The 17818-nt window shown below is 37.2% G+C and overlaps 1 protein-coding gene and 1 long non-coding RNA gene across 7 annotated transcripts in view; one reads left to right on the top strand and one right to left on the bottom strand.

Moving 5' to 3' along the window:
* The window catches only part of SMARCAD1 (SNF2 related chromatin remodeling ATPase with DExD box 1), a 70328-nt gene extending 67887 nt beyond the window's left edge, over positions 1 to 2441 (bottom strand). For 2 of the 5 annotated variants that reach the window (XM_027116927.1, XM_027116929.1), the window contains exons 1-2: positions 2319 to 2441; positions 1464 to 1702 (exon numbers count right to left, since the gene is read on the bottom strand). In XM_027116927.1, coding sequence (XP_026972728.1) covers positions 1464 to 1653 — 190 coding nt within the window. In that variant the 5' untranslated portion in view covers positions 1654 to 1702; positions 2319 to 2441. Of the gene's footprint in view, positions 1 to 1463; positions 1703 to 1984; positions 2205 to 2318 lie in introns of those variants that run through there. The other 3 variants (XR_003434969.1, XM_027116928.1, XM_027116926.1) reach the window with 3 other exon arrangements.
* LOC113625962 (uncharacterized) overlaps positions 2375 to 17818 on the top strand; it is a 199709-nt gene continuing 184265 nt past the window's right edge. For both annotated transcript variants that reach the window (XR_003434971.1, XR_003434970.1), the window contains exons 1-2: positions 2375 to 2486; positions 10234 to 10323. This is a non-coding gene — a long non-coding RNA (uncharacterized LOC113625962). The remainder of the gene's footprint in view (positions 2487 to 10233; positions 10324 to 17818) is intronic.

Genomic DNA, 17818 nt, shown 5'->3' with positions numbered 1-17818 from the left:
ATATTGATAAATAACTAAAACATTTCATTGAATTCCAGTTTATAGAGTGCTTTTATTTTAGAGGTGAAAAAATTGTGGATCTCAGATAATCTAAGTGACTTGTCCAATGTCCCATTTAACTAAAACGAGAAGCAGAGGCTTCCAAGGACTCAAAATCCCATGCCTACACCCTGGCCTTCCCTGCCCTCTCTAACTACACAAGAAACAGATTAAAATATTTACTGTTAAAATATTAAAGTACCTGGATGTTTAGATATTAACCACAGCACGTTATGCAAACCAAATATCTGTTCAAAGAATGCACACAGGGATGTCACTCCAGTGCTTAAATCCTCCAGTGGTTTGAAATCAGGTAAGCTCAAAACTCTTCAGATAAACAAAGCCTTTCAAAATTTGACTTCTAATTACACCAAAGTATTTTAAAATATTCCTCTAATGATAACTTGTAGGGACTCTGCCCTCACTGCTATATTTAAGTAGAAGAGTAGCAAACAAAATGGGGATATCAAAGATGAAGACATATATTACCAATTTTGAAATTTAAAAGCTGCTTGTGAAATACTGAGTTTTGCACTAAAAAAAGGTATTACTGAATTAAACATTAAAATATAACTTGGAATTAGACTGCTTGGATTTGAGCTCTGGTTCTACGAACTTGCTAACAATTTAACCTCCCTGGGGCTCATTTCTGCAAAATGTGATAATAATATCTTATAAGCTTGTTGTACAAATTAAATGAGAGGATGTGAAGCACTCACCGCTATGCCTAAAACACGGTAAAAGATCATATATATTTTAATCACTAACTGTTCGAAGAACACAGATTAAGATGGGAATGCTAATTTCTGACTCCTTCTCAAATCCTACTGTTCCGTAACAATTAACTGAAGAGGTTAAAAATGGTTCATTCACAATGAAGAATACCAATTATTCATTTGCACTTTGGAGAGCTCCAGGAAGTCAGGTGGTTGGCAAAATTTGTACGTCATCTGCTCTTCATTTGCTCATAGAGGCTGTGTTCAGGCACCCTGAATAAAGTCTAACTCAGAGCAGATGATCAATATTTTTTGGAGAAATACTGGAATGAATGTAAACGTCTGGCAATAACATCCTCAAAGTCTATCGTAGGACTGACTCACCTAGTTCTTCCTCCCTTAGCTACCACTCTGACCTAAATTCTGATTTTAGCTTCCATCATTGGGCCATAATCTAAGAACTCCCATAAAAGCGGAACAACTATGGAAGGATAATCAGTTGTAGGTACATGGTGCCTTTGGCAGTCCCAAAGCTGTATGTAAAAGGGCATGGTGAAGGACAATGCATCAGTATGTATGACACCAAGCACAAAAATTAGAAGCTCTTCTGCCTTCTTAAAAAACAAAAAAGAAAACCCAAAAAAACAAACAAACGAAAAAACCTCTCTATCTCTTGATGCTGAATCAATTTGCAACACTGTAACTCACCTGTTTTTTCAGTTATATCTGAATCAGGGGTGCCTGCCCTGCTAACTTCCCCTTCAGCATTCTCCTCTTCAGCACTAAGAGAAATTGGTGAAGAAGGGCCAGGCAGGGAGGGTTGAGGGGTTGCTTCGGGCGCTTCCTCAATCTTATTCCTTTTCTCAAAGCGAAAACGGTCCAGGTTGAAAAGATTCATATTGGTAGAAACCACCACCTCGTGGGGATGGGAGCTTTAAATGAACTATCTGCAGGGAGAAAATAAAAAGAGAAAAAAGAGGCCATGAAATCAGTATAAAATACAAAGCCACAGCAGTTCATTCCGAAGGCAATTAAGAGCCCGCAAACATGCCAGTGGCTCAGGATGACTATCATGGCAGCGCCTCATTGTTAGGCCACAACAATCAGGTGGACAGTGGTATCCTTTTAAAATTTTCCATTGCTCTTTTCACTCCCCTTCGTTTCCCACCCCCCCACCCCGCCCCTCCTTCCTCGAACCACACGCTGACCCTCGTGCAACCTCCTCTTACCCCAGCACGCGCAGGCACGTTCCCCACGCTAACCCCCTGCGGGCGGCGCGCCCGCCCACAGTGAGAGGCTCCCTGCACTACGATGCTCCCTGCCTCGAAAAAGGACGTGCCAGGGCCCGTGCCTCGACACTGCGGGGACACAAAGGGGCCAAAGGAGGGGAGCGGCGGAGGCCGTGCTGGCGGGCACCCGCCCGGAAGTTGACGCGGCGCGATCCCAGCTGAGAGGAAGCTGATAGGATCAAGAAAACACAGGGAAGGTTCAGAAGTGGGGAGTGTTCTGCGGCACCTCTTTTAACGCTCGCTCGCTCGGTGTCACTCTTCCCTTGGTACTTACGGTCTTGCAGCCTCGGTGCCCTGTAACAAAGGTTGAAAAGCGAAAATAATTCCTGGCGTGGAGCGACGGTAGCCGGGCCGGGACCTTCTAAAGCGGAACAGAGAAGCCTAATGAGCGCGTAGTGATGACGCAACACGCAGCCTAGGCTTTTCTCTTCCTCAGCGACTTGTAAGTGGAAAATGTCTAGGCGCGCGCTGTTGTCATGGTAGCCAATACCCGCCTCTTTGCCCTGGGAGCTTGCTTGCGGCCTGTTTCTTCAGGTTAGACAGAAAGTTGTTAAATAAAACAATAATAAATAGCACAATGACAATATATAGCCTAATAATAATATTTAATATAATATATGATGTATTATAATCTATAATATTTACATAATATGTCGACAGTATAACACCATTGTTCTAAAGCCTTTACGTATAATCTCAAGAAGGCTGTTTTTATAAAATAAGGAAACTGAGGCCTGCAGATGTTAAGTAGTTAATTTGGTAAAGAGGAAAACCCAGGTATGTTGAGCTTCAAAGCGTATGAACTGCCTCCGCACTGTTGGCTGGATTGTTCCTAGAGTGGAATATGACAATTAATTCCGATATCTTAATGGAAATATTACGTTAAGAATATTTCCTCCCTTTGTTCTAACATTAAGCAGGCAATTTTCTGAGTCGTAATTTGATCCACTGGTTGGCATTTACCTTGAAGAAGAATTACTACAAGTCATTATTCTGACAAATACATTGGTCACTGTAAACTCAAATTAGCACTCTGTTTATAAATCAGTGTTTTGAATTGCAGAACACGAACCCACAATTTTATCACATGTGGGCACGCTTATAAAATTAAATGTATAGGCCCATAAAATTCAGGGTCAACGACTGAACAATTGGGATTTCCATTGTACCTATCTTTAATATCCCATGAAATGCCCTAGATTTATGCATGCATGTTAAATTATGTGATCAAAGGTTACATCAACTTATAAATAGTAAAGTATTTTTGGTGTTGAAAAATATTTGCTTTAAGATCTACTCCCTTAGCCACTTTCAAATATGCAATACAGTATGATTAACTGTAGTCACCATGCTGTACGTGTAATAGAAAAATAGGAATATTTGCTTTATATTCAGAAAGATCTAGCATTGAAAATGGATTCCATTAGCTGAATGACTTTGAGCAAATTGTATATAACATCTCTAAGTCTCACTTTCCCCATCTTTTAATTGTGGTTGATGATACTGTTGACCTCTTAGGGCAATTTTCTGCAGCAGTCCTAACTCCTTGACATTTTGTAGAGCTGGGACAAGAGTGGAAATGGAGACCCACATACCATATATCTAAATATTGAAACATTATAAATACAAGAGCTAACAAAATGTAAAATTATAATATGTTCGTTCTATCATCCTATTTTGAAAATGACCTGGAAAGCAAGGCTGAATTTAGAATTCCTGTGTGTAAGAATGTGGGAGATTCAAAGAGCATTGGTTGGCACATGTATCCTGCCTTCCCTGTGTCACCTCCTCCCACTTAGTTTGATACCATTGGAGGCCTTGTGTTCATGCATATGGACACCCACCTCAAATGTCCAAGTCTGACCCTGCCTAGGGTTGGCATATTTTTAAAAATGTATGCTGTGTTAAATTTGAATTTTAGATAAACAACGAATACTTTTTTAGTATAATTATGTCCCATGCAATACTTGGAACTTATTCATACTAAACAGTTATGTGTTGTTTGTCTGAAATTCAAATTTAACGAAGTACCCTGTATTAAATTTGGCAAACCTACTCCCACCCCACTGCTCCATCACCTCTCTGACCTAGGGGCCTTTTTGCTGGGTCTAAGGATATAGATACTAGAAGCACTATTGGCCCTCAGCAGAAAAGACCTGGGGAAAAAATCACTGTTAGCCATTTTGGAGCCTTATGAGCAGAGAATTTTGAGAGCCAGGTACTCAAAAGCATTCCCCCCTGCGTCAGGAACTGACTTTATTATTTTAACAAACCTGTATGTTTATTTTAAGGAATAAAATATTCATTAGGTGTGTGACTTTTGCTGAAGTTTTTGGTTCATTCTCACTGACTATGGTCATGGCTATTTAATTATTTTTTTATGTTTATTTTTTGTTTTTTTAAAACTTTTTAAAATTTTTAATTGAAGTATTGTTGATTTATAATGTGCATTAGTTTCTGGTGTACAGCAAAGTGGTTCAGTTATACGTATGTGTGTGTGTATTTATATATATATATTCTTTTTCAGATTCTTTTCCCTTATAGGTTATTACAAAATGTGGAGTATAGTTTTCTGTGCTATGCAGTAGGTCCTTGTTGGTTATCTATTTATATGTAGCTTTATATGTATATGTGTATATATATATATATATATATATATATATATATATAAAATGAAATATTACTCAGCCACAAAAAAGAATGAAATTATGCCATTTACAGCAACATGGATGGACCTAGAGATTATCATACTAAGTAAAGTAAGCCAGACAGAGAAAGACAAATATCATATGATATCACTTACATGTGGAATCTAAAAAAAAAATGATATGATACAAAAGAACTTATATATGAAACAGATCCACAGATGTAGAAAACACACTTATGGTTACCAAAGCGGAAAGATAGGGGGAGGGGTAAATTAGGAGTTTGGGATTAACGTATACACACTACTATCAAAAGCATTTTTTAAACATCAAGGCACAGGTTCTGAGTGAACATCTCCCTCACAGATTCCTTGCCCTTTGGGACTGGATGTAGCTGAAAAAGAGCCAAATTGAGCCCTGTAAAGCACTAGGTCCAGTCTAGGAAGCATTCTCTCCCAGTTCTAAGTGTGGGGTGGTTCTGCAGCATTCATTGACCTGGGAGAATTACAATGATGATCCAAGATTGGGAGTTTGATTGATGATGGATCAAAAGATTAAGAGAGTATATAACAAAGTAACACAGACTGCCATAACGAAGTACCACAGAAAGGGTTGCTTGCACAGCAGAAGTTTATTTCCTTACAGCTCTGAAGGCTAGAAGTCCAGTTTCAAGGTGTTGGCAGTGTTGGTTTCTTCTGAAGATCATGAGGGAAGGATCTGCTCTAAGCCTCTCACTTTGGCTTATAGATGGCTGTCTTCTCCCCAACTTTACATAGTCTTCCGTCTGTACTTGTCTGTGTACAAGTTTCCTTTTTTAAGAAGGACACATCCTATTGGATTAGGGCCCACTTAATGACCATACTTTAACTTAATTACCTTTAGATAGGTTTAAAGAGCCTATCTCCAAGTGTAGTCACATTATGAGATACTGGGGGTTAGAATTTCAACATATGAATTTGGTGTGGGGGGAGGGGGATGGAGACACAATGTATCTCGTAACAGGCACAAGAGAGTGGAAGGACTCTCTATTTGGACCTGAAATCTTCTAGAATGATAGCAGGAGTTGGGGCTGAAAACCAGTCCTCTGATTTTTCTTCCTTCTGACCCTAAATATGGTCATTCTCCAAAGTTCAGTCCTTGGTCCTCTGCCTGTCTCACTCTGCTCTTTTGCAGAGTGGTCTGATTATGGTGGTGACTAATTTGTCAAATCTTACTCAAATATAGACTTAAAAGAAGTTAATCTTACTGTTTATAAATTATAACTCCGTAAACATAACAATTTAAAAAAAGTGACTGTAAACATTTAATTATTGATATGGAAGAAAAATTTGAAAACCACCTTCTCTCCTAGAATGCATAGGGAAAAAAAACAAAGAGATGAAATCAATAAGATTTAAAGAAATGATAAATACAGGAGTCAGAAGACTGAGAAACAACCTTTGATTAATTAATATAATCAAAGAAAATGTCCAGAATAAATAACGAAAACTATAATAGAAAATGTTCAGGAGTTTTCATTAGTCTGCAAGTGAAAGAGTGCATTGGGTTCAAGACAGCAGCAATTAAAAGAGACTATCTACTAAAAATATCCTAAAGAATTCTTTTTTAATTTCAAGAATTAAAAACAACGTCTTGCAAGCATTTTCTTTTCCACCATAAACCCCCCTACAGCCTACAAAGGGACAAAAAAAATCAGTCAAAAACTTGTTCGTTAAACTAAATGCCTGAAGGTAATTATGCAATATCTACAAAGATTTGAGGGAAAAGATTGGGACTCAGTAATATTCTAGATCTCATATATATTATTAATTTATGCAAGAAAAAAATTTCAAATTTTATTTCTTGGGAATACATCTTCCTTAAAATGTTCCTAAAGACATAAATCCAGCTGACAGGGTAAAAAAATGAAGGTTTCAAGAATGGACAATTCATGGTGTAAAAGTATTCTGTTAAGACTAAAGATAGTTAGGACTTAATAATTATAAATATGGTGTACTAGTCCACTTTTTGTTGCATAACCACTACAAAATTTTAGTTGCATAAAACAATAAGCTTGATTGGCTAATGTGGCTCAACTTCAGGCTACAATAACTGTTTGCACATAGTACATACTCAGTAAATACTTGTTGAGTGAGTTAAAGATATTAATAACTAGACCAAATGTCTAAGCATACAGATAACGAGAAATAAATTTTAAAATAAGCTGAGTATCTTCAAAATGATACATGCTATGGAAGAACAACATGAACCAGAGTTTACAAATCTCAGGAAAGAGGTGACATACCTCAAGAAAGGAAGAGAAGTAAAAGAAAAAAAAAATTAGAAAGGTAGATTAAACTGGTTGTATCACGTAGATAAACAACATAACAGATAATGCCTTAAGAGAAATAGAGGGTGAAAAGGATTAAAAAAATTAAAACTAAAAATATAAAGGCAAAGATATTTCAAGAGAAAATAATAAATATTGAAGATAAACAAAGAAGATCCAACATAATTATAATTGAAGTCACTACAGAAGGAAACCAAAGCAAAGGTGTGGAAGAAATAACTCAAAGCTATAATTCAAAAAACATTTCCTGAAAATTACAAGGATTTGAAACTATGTATTGAAAGAGTACATCATTTACCTAAGAATATCAACCCGATGGCCAACACCAAGACATATTCTAGTAAAATTTAGACTTTAAAGAAAAATTTTAAATATTCCTTGAACATTTAGACAGAAGCAAGCAAGTGACCTATAAGGGAAAGAAAATTATATTATAGACACACTTTTAACAGCAAGTCTTCATGCCAGAAGAAAATGGAGTATTGTATTTAGGATGCTCATGGAAATAAAATGTGACCCAAGAATTTTATATTCAGCAAAAGTGCCTTTCAAATATAAAGACACAGGTAAGCTATCAACGTCATGCCAGAACTCTGTGGATATTGCTCTCTTGAGCACTCCTGAAGAATCTATTAGAAAATGAGCTTCATAAAACCAAACTGTCAATAGAGACAATGAAGTGAGGACAGATATCAAGCACTAACTACATGGTTATTTATAGAACAAAGACAATATGAAGTTTCAAAGGCAAAGAGTATAGTATTTAATGGCTGTATGATCTGTCAATGCATACCTCTTAAAATGGGGAGAGAATGGTAGGAACATATGAAAAAAATACTTTCTTAGCTTTTTAGTAATTGTATTGCAGTAAGTGTATTAGTATTAGACTGTTATGTGTATATTATTGGGTAAAGCAAATGAATAACTCTATCATTTCCTATTTCTTGGAGAACCAGAATCTTCAAGTAGAAGAAAGGAGCTAAATGTGTTAGAGGTTAGAGTGCAAATCCTAGAGTGCAGAGTGGTCCTTTATTTGAACTGAAAATATCTGTAGGAACTTATGAGGTTTGATACACACTATATATATATAAATCCATTGTATGTGGGTTTCCTATTTGTGTTCATTGGAAAGGCCTAGGAACTGATTAGGCTAATACATATCCCTACCTCCAAGACTGTGGTCTTGAAATATCATTTACCACTAAAGGAAACCAGGACTTTTTGGAAAAGGGACAGATTCCAGTCTGGGAGAGGAAATGTACAGAATGAGCCTGGAATGTCTTCATATACCAAAAAGCAAGGAAATTATCAAAGACCACTAACATCATGTCGAAAGGATTCAAGAGTCAACTTGAAGAGGCTCCTACTACAGGCCAAAGATGGTGCAATTTGAACTTCAATAAGATATAAAAATTGCAATTATTTGAAAGCCATTAAATATGTTTAAATCTATGAGTTTTTTCTGATATTAAAAAATACTGGTTATCTTTAGAGAATGAAAGGAGACAATTATCATGAAAACTAAAAAGTATGGGAAAAGAATCATGCTTTTATCCTGCCTTTTCTCTATAAAGGTCTCTACTAAGTAATCAAATAATGATTGAAGGAAAGTGTCTCTTTATAAAAGTATTCGAACTAGTAAATGAGAAAGAAATGATAAAATTGAATCACTGCGTAAGCCTGGCCGAAATTTCCGACCTACAAAATCATAAGATATAATAAAATGGCTAACCACTAAATCTGAGGGTGGATTTGTTATGCAGTAATAGATAACTGGAACATATCCAAGCATTTTCCTACATTTTTGTCTCAAATGTACTGATTCTCTCAGTTAGAACTAAAAGATTCCTTATTTTCCCTTCTTAAAATGCCAAGATTCAGAAACTGTCTAGAAATCATAGGCTCATTTCTTATTCATCTCAAGTTTGGAGTAGCTGAGTCCAAAAGTCAACACTTGATAGATTTTGTTTACGTGTTGTCACATTTTTCTCTCTGAGTTCTTTGCCAGAAGAATTATTTCCCACAGTAGTATATAATTCTTGTTTCTCAGTAATGTAAATGAGATTAAAGGCACCTCTTCTTTAGAAATATATACTTAGTCATAGAAAGGCATTATCATTTCTAATTTGTATTAAAATGCTTTTTTTTTTTTTGGGAGGGATAAAATATGGATCTTATTTGGTTTCATCTTAACTGCATTCGTTCTATCTACATTTTATTGCCCACTCATTGCTCCATGTCAGTTCAATTCTATTCTATTTGAACTTGAGATATACACGCAATATAATGCTAGGCACTTTCCCTCAAAAACATTTTCCGATCTTGTCACCAGCTAAATTCTCTTCTTATGGATTTCAAGTTTCCTGTAATGAATTAGGGATTTTAAACTCCTATGTTTTTTTTACAACTTTATTGGAGTATAATTGCTTTACAATGGTGTGCTAGTTTCTGCTTTATAACAAAGTGAATCAGTTATACATATACATATGTTCCCATATCTCCTCCCTCTTGCGTCTCCCTCCTTTCCACCCTCCCTATCCCACCCCTCCAGGTGGTCACAAAGCACCGAGCTGATCTCCCTGTGCTATGCGGCTGCTTCCCACTAAAATGCTTTTTATGATTCAACATGGTAGTTAAGATAAAGTTCCTAGAATACAGACCATAAAATAAAATTTTGTCAGCAGGACTACTCAAATGTGGTGACTAAGATGTCGGAAATAAATTATCGCTTCAGGGGTCCCTATGGGAATAGAATTTACCTTTTATATTGTTTTGTCTTTTTTTTTGTTGTTGTTTACTTTGGTCGTGCTGTGTGGCATGCAGGATCTTAGTTCCCGACCAGGGATAGAATCTGTGCCCCCTGCAGTGGAAGCGAAGAGTCTTAACCATTGGACCACCAGGGAAGTCCCAGTATTCACCTTTTAAATTAAAATAAATATTTTTGTAGGGCTGCTGTGATGGTTAATCTTATGTGTCAGTTTGACTGGGCTAAAGATGCTCAGATAGCTGGTAAAACATTATTTCTGGGTGTGTCTGTGAGGGTCTTTCTGGAAGAAATTAGCATTTGAATTGGTAGACTGAGTAATGAAGATTGCCCTCGGCAATCATCCGATCCATTGAAGGTCTGCACCGAACAAAATGGTGGAAGAAAGGCCAATTCACTGTCTGCTTGAACTAGGATGTCCATCCTTTCTTTCTTTCTCACCTGTTCTTAGGCCTTCAGACTTGGGTCTTGGACTGGAACCACACCACCGGCTTTCCTGGACTTCCAGCTTGCAGAGGGACTTCTCAGCCTCCAAAATTGAGTGAGTCAATCTCTCATAGTAAATCTCTTCCTGTATACTTATATGTATATCCTATCGTTTCTGTTTCTTCATAGAACTCTGACTAATACAGCTGCCAAAATCCTGTTAATTACTTGTTAGTTTTGAAATGGGCTCAGTGAAAATGTTTGCTACAATCTTCAAATTTCTTCATTAAATAGGAGGAAAGGCTTTGTTGGAATTTTTTTTTTCTTTATATTTACCAAAATAAAACTATGAAGCAATTTGAGGAAGGAGCAACCCTTCCAAATTTGAATTGAATTGAATAAGAAGCCAAACAGGGCTTCCCTGGTGGCGCAGTGGTTGAGAGTCCGCCTGCCGATGCAGGGGATGCGGGTTTGTGCCCCGGTCCCAGAGGATCCCGCATGCCGCGGAGCGGCTAGGCCCGTGAGCCGTGGCCGCTGGGCCTGCGCGTCCGAAGCCTGCTGCTCCGCGGCGGGAGAGGCCACGGCAGGGAGAGGCCCGCGTACCAAAAAGAAAAAAAAAAAAAAAAAAAAAAAAAAAAAAGAAACCAAACAAAATAATAAACAGCAACAGCGATTAAAAATGGGATTTGCGGGCTTCCCTGGTGGCGCACTGGTTGAGAGTCCGCCTGACAATGCAGGGTACATGGGTTCGTGCCCCGGTCCGGGAAGATCCCACATGCTGCGGAGCGGCTGGGCCCGTGAGCTATGGCCGCTGAGCCTGCGCGTCCGGAGCCTGTGCTCCACAACGGGAGAGGCCCGCATACCGCAAAAAAAAAAAAAAAACCCACAAAAATGGGATTTGCAAACCTGATATCTTAAAAACGTAAACCACACCTGGTTAGTAATGGAAACTTGTGTAAATTAACCTCCCACATGCAAATATGAAACGGAAAAGACAAGATGCCAAGTCATAAAACTAAATATATTTTTCTTCCTTGGTAACAGGAAAATAAGACAAATCTTACCACTTTGTAAGCAAATACTTCTTTTCCTAGATTAATCATTCTTAATTTGGGGAGGTGAAGGGGATGGTAATGAACCTCTTTTGAGAATCTGAGTTTTAAAAAACTATGGAATGCCTTCCAGAAAGCTGCATATGCACATGATGGATTGTACATAATTTCAGGAGGTTCATGGACACCCTAGTACTCTGTGGTCTTCACATTAGGAAATTCTGTCAAAGAGGTCCTCAATCCTAATAACTCTGGAGGAATCCATGGTGATACCATCCCTGTATGTGCCTTTTAGAACATAAAACCTCTAGTAACTGCCATTACCAATTTAGGGGATTAAAAATATTGAGCATTTTCACCTTTTTGATAATTACCTGCTATATTTTGTTAACTATCGTAATTGTTTTTCTGGAAAAAGGTAGGATTTAAATTCTAAATAAAGTACATAATGCTTGCTTTTCAGTAACTTCCCATTAAGGAGCAAAGCTCATGTTGTAACTTTTCCTTACTTGATTATTTTCATCCTAATTTCTTCCTCTTCTTTTTTCTACTTATGCATGTCTTACAACTGTCAGGATACTCTCAACTGGAAATTGAGTTCACACACACATACACACAAGAGCTTACTTTTTCTGCCAGTGTCCTTGCAATTCAATTTCTTCGCAACACTCTATAACTGTTTTGTTGTTGTCCATACCCACAGTGTCAGGATGGTGCTTGATACTTTGAATCATTCAACTCACACATCCAAGTCCAAATTTTACCATATTTGTACTTGCAGCATCTCATTTTTGTTGTAGTAATTCTTACCTTGAAATTATCCTTTTATATTTGCCACTCTGCAGATGTCATGTCTCACAGTGTATCTAAGTCATACCAGATCATTGTAATCAATCCTGTACATATATTTTTTTCTGCTTGAATTGGTCTTTACAAAGAGATTCCAAAAAAAAAAAAAGTTCTTTCCTTCAGCCATTTCAAATTCAATAAACATTAAACATAATTCAAAATTCTTCTTACTGCCACATCTACTTGGACTTAGTCAAAACATAGTTCTGGGAATAGATTACATGTTAATGTTTTACATTTTTGGGCAGTGTATGTTGTCTGTGGACTGTTCCTACTTAGGTATTTGATAATATTATAAATGCCTTACATCATACATGTCTGTATTCTTGAAAGTAGAAACTTTACTGAACCAAAAACATGGGCTTCAATAAATAGTCATGGATGATAGATTTATAGTCAGATATAATGGGGAAGATGAACTCTTCATAAGAAAGTAATAAAAATTACAAAGTCATTGTGAAATTAAAGACACCTGGGTTCAAATCCCATCTCTTTTGTTTACTAGCGGTGTGATATTCTCTCAATTTCCTTATCTGTTATATAGAGAAAATAGTACCCACACCAGAGGATTTCTGTGGATTAAATTTGAAATAATCCATGCTTAGGGCAGGAGCTGGCCAATAGTTAATACCAAGTAAATATTTATTATTTTTAGAGTGGAATTCATCTTACCTAATGGCTTAGGCTTCCAGTAAGCAAATTATGTGAAAGATAACTTTTAATTAAAATTATCCTTATAAATTCTATAAATTAGTCATAAATTATAGTGTACATAGATTTGTATATACTACATAACTCCCAGTAATTAATTAATCATTATTGTGTGCCTACTCTGTACCAAAGGACTATGAGAGGTGCTAGGAAATATGAGAATGAACAAGACTGATGTGATTCTTATATTTTTTCAGATAGCTTAAAGTCTGTCAGTGAGATAATTAACCATGAATTACAAAGTAGTATAGTATATGCTATGATAGTGAAAGTAAAGTATACAGTGCTAGAGGGGCTCTTATGATTTGTTGGAGAAAGCTAGGGAGAAGGACAGCTGAGTCCTGAAGGATGAGTACAAAAAACCAGTAAAGGAGATAAAGTGGTGACAAGGAGGGGAAAGGCTGAAGTCCTTTAGAGATCATATAAAGGAGTATGTACTTAATCCCCAGGGCAGAAGAAAGGATCAAAGGTTTTTAAGCAGTTGCAGTTAAGAAAGTTGACTCTGGTGTTTATAAACATTGAGCTGGAGTGCAGCAAGAATGAAGGCCTATCTTTACAAAAGAATGACCGCTAATAAATGTAGAGGAACGATAAAATTGTTAAACCACTACTTTGCAGACTTAAAATAATAATGTAGGCAAGAATCATTAATGGATGATGGCAAAATGAATGGGTGAAAGGTTGGTGAGGAATAGGATAGTCACAAGGTATTCAAGTTTTCATCCCACAGGTGATTTGCTAATTACAAAGGGAAGTTTGTATCCTTACAATGCAGAGATCTGGTGAACTTGACATTATGTGCCTCTTGACATAATGCAGTAAGTTGTAATGGGCTGCTGAATTGTGTCTCCCAAAAATTCATACGTTGACATCCTAACCGCTGGTATCTCAGAATGTTACTATATTTGGAGATAGGGATTTTAAAGATGTAATTAAGATAAAATGAAGTCATATGGGTGGACCCTAGACCAAGGAAGTGATGGTGGAGGTGGAGAAAACAGGATGGATTTTGAAACAAAATTATAAAATATAATTGGCAGGATTTGTTGAAAGTTGGAGATGTAGTGGGCATTGCTGGTGGCAGGGGGAGGAGAATTCTGGGATAAACAATGACATTGATGTTGGTTCCCCTGAGATAGGGAACAAAGGAGGAGGAACTAGTTTGGGGGAAATGATGACATCAACTTTGGATAATGACAGCCATCGATCAGGATTTCTGGACCCACAAAGCTGTCATGGTAACCACATCATGGTATAGACCTGCTTGAAAGGCCAGTCATTTTTCCCTAGATGACATTTTAATGTAGTTCATAATTAATTATAAAATCAAGAACTATGCCAGGCACTTAAAATTACATTATACTTAACAATAATCACATAGTCCAATTAAATAATTATTTGGCGTATTTTTTCTTTGAACCTTAGTTGCTCACTGTAAAACAGGGATAATACTTAGTCATGTTATAACAAATGTGAGGAAGCAGAAATTGTGTTGTATCCCAGGTGCCTACTATAATGGTCATGTTTATAATAAATGCTTAATAAATATATGTCAAATTGAACACAAATCTGAAATTTCCCAATGTTCACTCCTCATTCTACCAGTAGACAAGCTTGTGCTATGACCAGTTACAAAAAAGTTATTGATTTTTTCAGGCTGTAAGTAAGAATTCAGGATAAAAATTGTGGAACATATTAAGATATATCAATTAATTTAATCTTGATTACATTCATGAAGATGTTATTTTTGCATCTTATAAATGAAGAATTTGGGAAAGATGAAATGGAAGTGACCTAGACCATCTTTGCTGGTAGGAGGCAGAACTAAGACTGGAAAACAGACACGGGATGTTTTCTACTGCCCCACAGGTGCCGTAGAAAATGCTAAGTTAAAAATCTGAGCAAGAATAAATGAAACAACTGTGAATTTTATGTGATCCTAGACATTGTCCCAGCTCATGTACAATGACACTCTACACAGGTTTCATGTTTCGCTTTTAATTTTAAGTTTGTGCCTTTTCTGAGCAGAGAAATTCATGAGGGGTGAGATGGATGCTGTGTGTACACACCTGTATAGACACACACCACCTTTCACTGGTGATTAGAAGTAATAAACGTTTAAATTTATGTTCTAAGACAAATTTAAACTTAAGTCCTTATAGAGGGAAAGATAGGTTAGTAATCCATCACAACTCTAACTCAGAATCAGTTTAATTCGTTGTCAATTACCACCATTTTAAAGGTATTTAAGGGTAACTCTCTAGATAGATATATAATCTTAAAACACGTATAAAAAGATCAGAAATCTAATGTGATAAAATACAGCATAGATAAAATATTTTATACGTTTTATAAGTTCAGAGTTTGGCTCCATTTGAAATTTGTATAGCACACCTGGTTTCTCCTCTTAATATCAATATAAGATACTTCTGAGACTGATTGGAAAAGCATTTTTGAGTTAGTGTACTAGGAAGGATTACTTGATTTTTATGATTTGTGGATGACTTGCACTATATAAGAATCAATAGCAAAGTTGTCTTTGAATGACAGAATTGACCAGTCACTTTTCTCTTTAGGCAAATTAGATAGAATAACTTAAGGAATTCCTAAAAGTGCCTCTGTTCAGAAATCTAATTGTCTTACCTATAATGCCCACCGTTCAAGTTTTATTTGTGCTAAGCATTGGCCTGGTTTAAGATGGTGCTTAAAAAAAGTAAGTACCCCTAGAAAGGAAATTAAATCTCAGGTAAATGCGTTATTGTGTTTGTCATTCATTCATGTTCACTCTCTTATTCCTGTATCATTTTTTAGAATGCATGTTTATTGAGGTATAATTTACATACAGTGAAATTCACTCCTTTTAGGTGTATTGTTTGATGAGTTTTGACAAATATATGTGGTCATATAACCACCGCCACCACTAAGATATACATTTTCATCACCCCCAGAAGCTCCCTCTTGTCCTCCTGTTATCAGTCTTCACCCTCCTTCCCCAGGCCCTGCCAGCCACTGACTTAATTTCTCTCTCAATAATGTTATGTTTTATAAACTACTTAACAATACCTGGTGCTAGGGATACAGAGGCAGTAAGATCCAGTCCCTGCAGCAAAAGATCTTGTCAAGTGGTGGAGACAGGCTTGTCAACAGAATATTACCACAGGGTGAATGTATTACAAATATGCCAATGACATAGTTTGGTGGCACAGAAGACATACAGCTAACTTTGTGGATACTGGAAAATGCTACATTAAGGAGATGATAACTGAGTTGGGTCCTGAAAGGATGAGTTGGAATAGGGCAAACAAAGAAGATGGGATAAGACTTCATGACTGGAAGCAATAGCTGCACATAGGCACTAAATTATGCACATTTCTGTGTCTTCTGAAAAGGGGGTGAAGATAAGTGTGGCTGACAAAGATCTGTTCAAGGTGTGCGTAAGGGTCAACATTCTAATCCTCCTGCTTTTGTACCCCAGCTTCAGGCATCCCTTTCCAGGATGCCTGAGTTAATGAAATAATCTATCATTAACACTTTGTCAGTGGTTGTTTCTGCCATATGTTGTTAAAGTTTAAATTTGACTTTAAATTACATAGTGAAAGCCTTGAGTTTGAATCATCAGCAAACCAGTAAGGAGGTTAACTGAATTTGCAGTGTTTGAGTTTGAGACAGTTTTTGTATTGGAGAACATTTCTTGCTTTTACAAAAATCATACCTGAAGACCACTTTTATGTAACAACAAGAAGTCTTAACTTGGTGTCAATTTATTCTTCCTGTCTTCCTTTCCCCCACTTACTTCCTGTTTTAGTTAGGAATGCTTTTGCTGTAAGAAGCAGAGAAACTAACATGGCTTCAATCATAAGGCCATTTATTGTTTTCCTTACAAGAAGTCTGCTAGTTGTTGGTCTCAGAAGTGGTCAAAATATCGTCAAGGACCCAGATTTTCCTAACTTCTTCTCCAACATTCTTAGGATTTCATCCACATATTATCGTCTTATGGTTGTTTGTCAGAGGGCTACACAATTCCAAACACCACATCCACATTTACAGCAAGAAGAGAAGGGGCAGTGCAGTGAGCTCTCTTTTTTCACTTATCTCCTTATTAGAAAGCCACTCAGAAGATTGCCCTGATCAGTTGATTGAACAGAACTGGGTCACATGTCTACCCTTAGATCAAAGGGAGGCCTGGAAAATGAGAATCTGCTTTTCCTAGCTCTGTAGTAGAAAATGACAAGGAAAAGGGGGGTGGGGGGACTAGAAATGCTTTTATATTGCCAGTCAACAGTATTTGCCACGCATCCCAACAGTCTTTTGATTCCTATTTAGTATAGGAAACTACTACCCTTAAATTCAAGAATTTTGGGTGTTCTGTCTGCAATATCTCTTCTGCTCCCATACCTTCCTATCAAAATCATTAGATTCTTCAACACCATTTCAGATGCCACACTTATTAGCCTCAGTTGGATAATATCCCTCACATCTTTAATTCCTCCTGTTTTATTTATTTATTTAAAAATATTTATTTATTTATTTGGCTGCGCTGGGTCTTAGTTGTAGCACGTGGGATCTAGTTCCCTGAGCAGGGATCAAACCCCGGCCCCCTGCATTGGGAGCGCGGAGTCTTACCCACTGGACCCCCAGGGAAGTCCCTCCTCCTCCTACTTTAACCCCAAAACCTGGTCTGCCAGTCTCCAATCCATTCTCCAGAAATATCACATCAGCTTTACACACTTATGTGGCTCTCCATTGCTACAGGAAATGGTACAACATCTTTAACATGGTTCATAAGATTCTGTGTTCTGGTCCTTGACCTTTGAGTTCCTCTCCAGTCTCATCTTCAGCCAAGACCCTCCTGCAGTCATCCTGAACTTTCAGTTCCTCCTATGCACCGTTCTCCCTCTCCGTTCCTAGCCTTTACACAAACTGTTCTCTTGCCCTAAAAAACTGTTCCCTGCATTCTGGTGATGTCTCGACCCACGTCATTTAGCTGACTGACTTTCA

The sequence above is a fragment of the Aethalodelphis obliquidens genome, unplaced genomic scaffold (assembly GCF_003676395.1).
Source record: "Aethalodelphis obliquidens isolate GAN/ISIS:26980383/991018 unplaced genomic scaffold, ASM367639v1 scaffold17, whole genome shotgun sequence".
NCBI classification, from domain to species: domain Eukaryota; kingdom Metazoa; phylum Chordata; class Mammalia; order Artiodactyla; family Delphinidae; genus Aethalodelphis; species Aethalodelphis obliquidens.
This window is presented reverse-complemented; position numbering and strand designations above follow the sequence as displayed.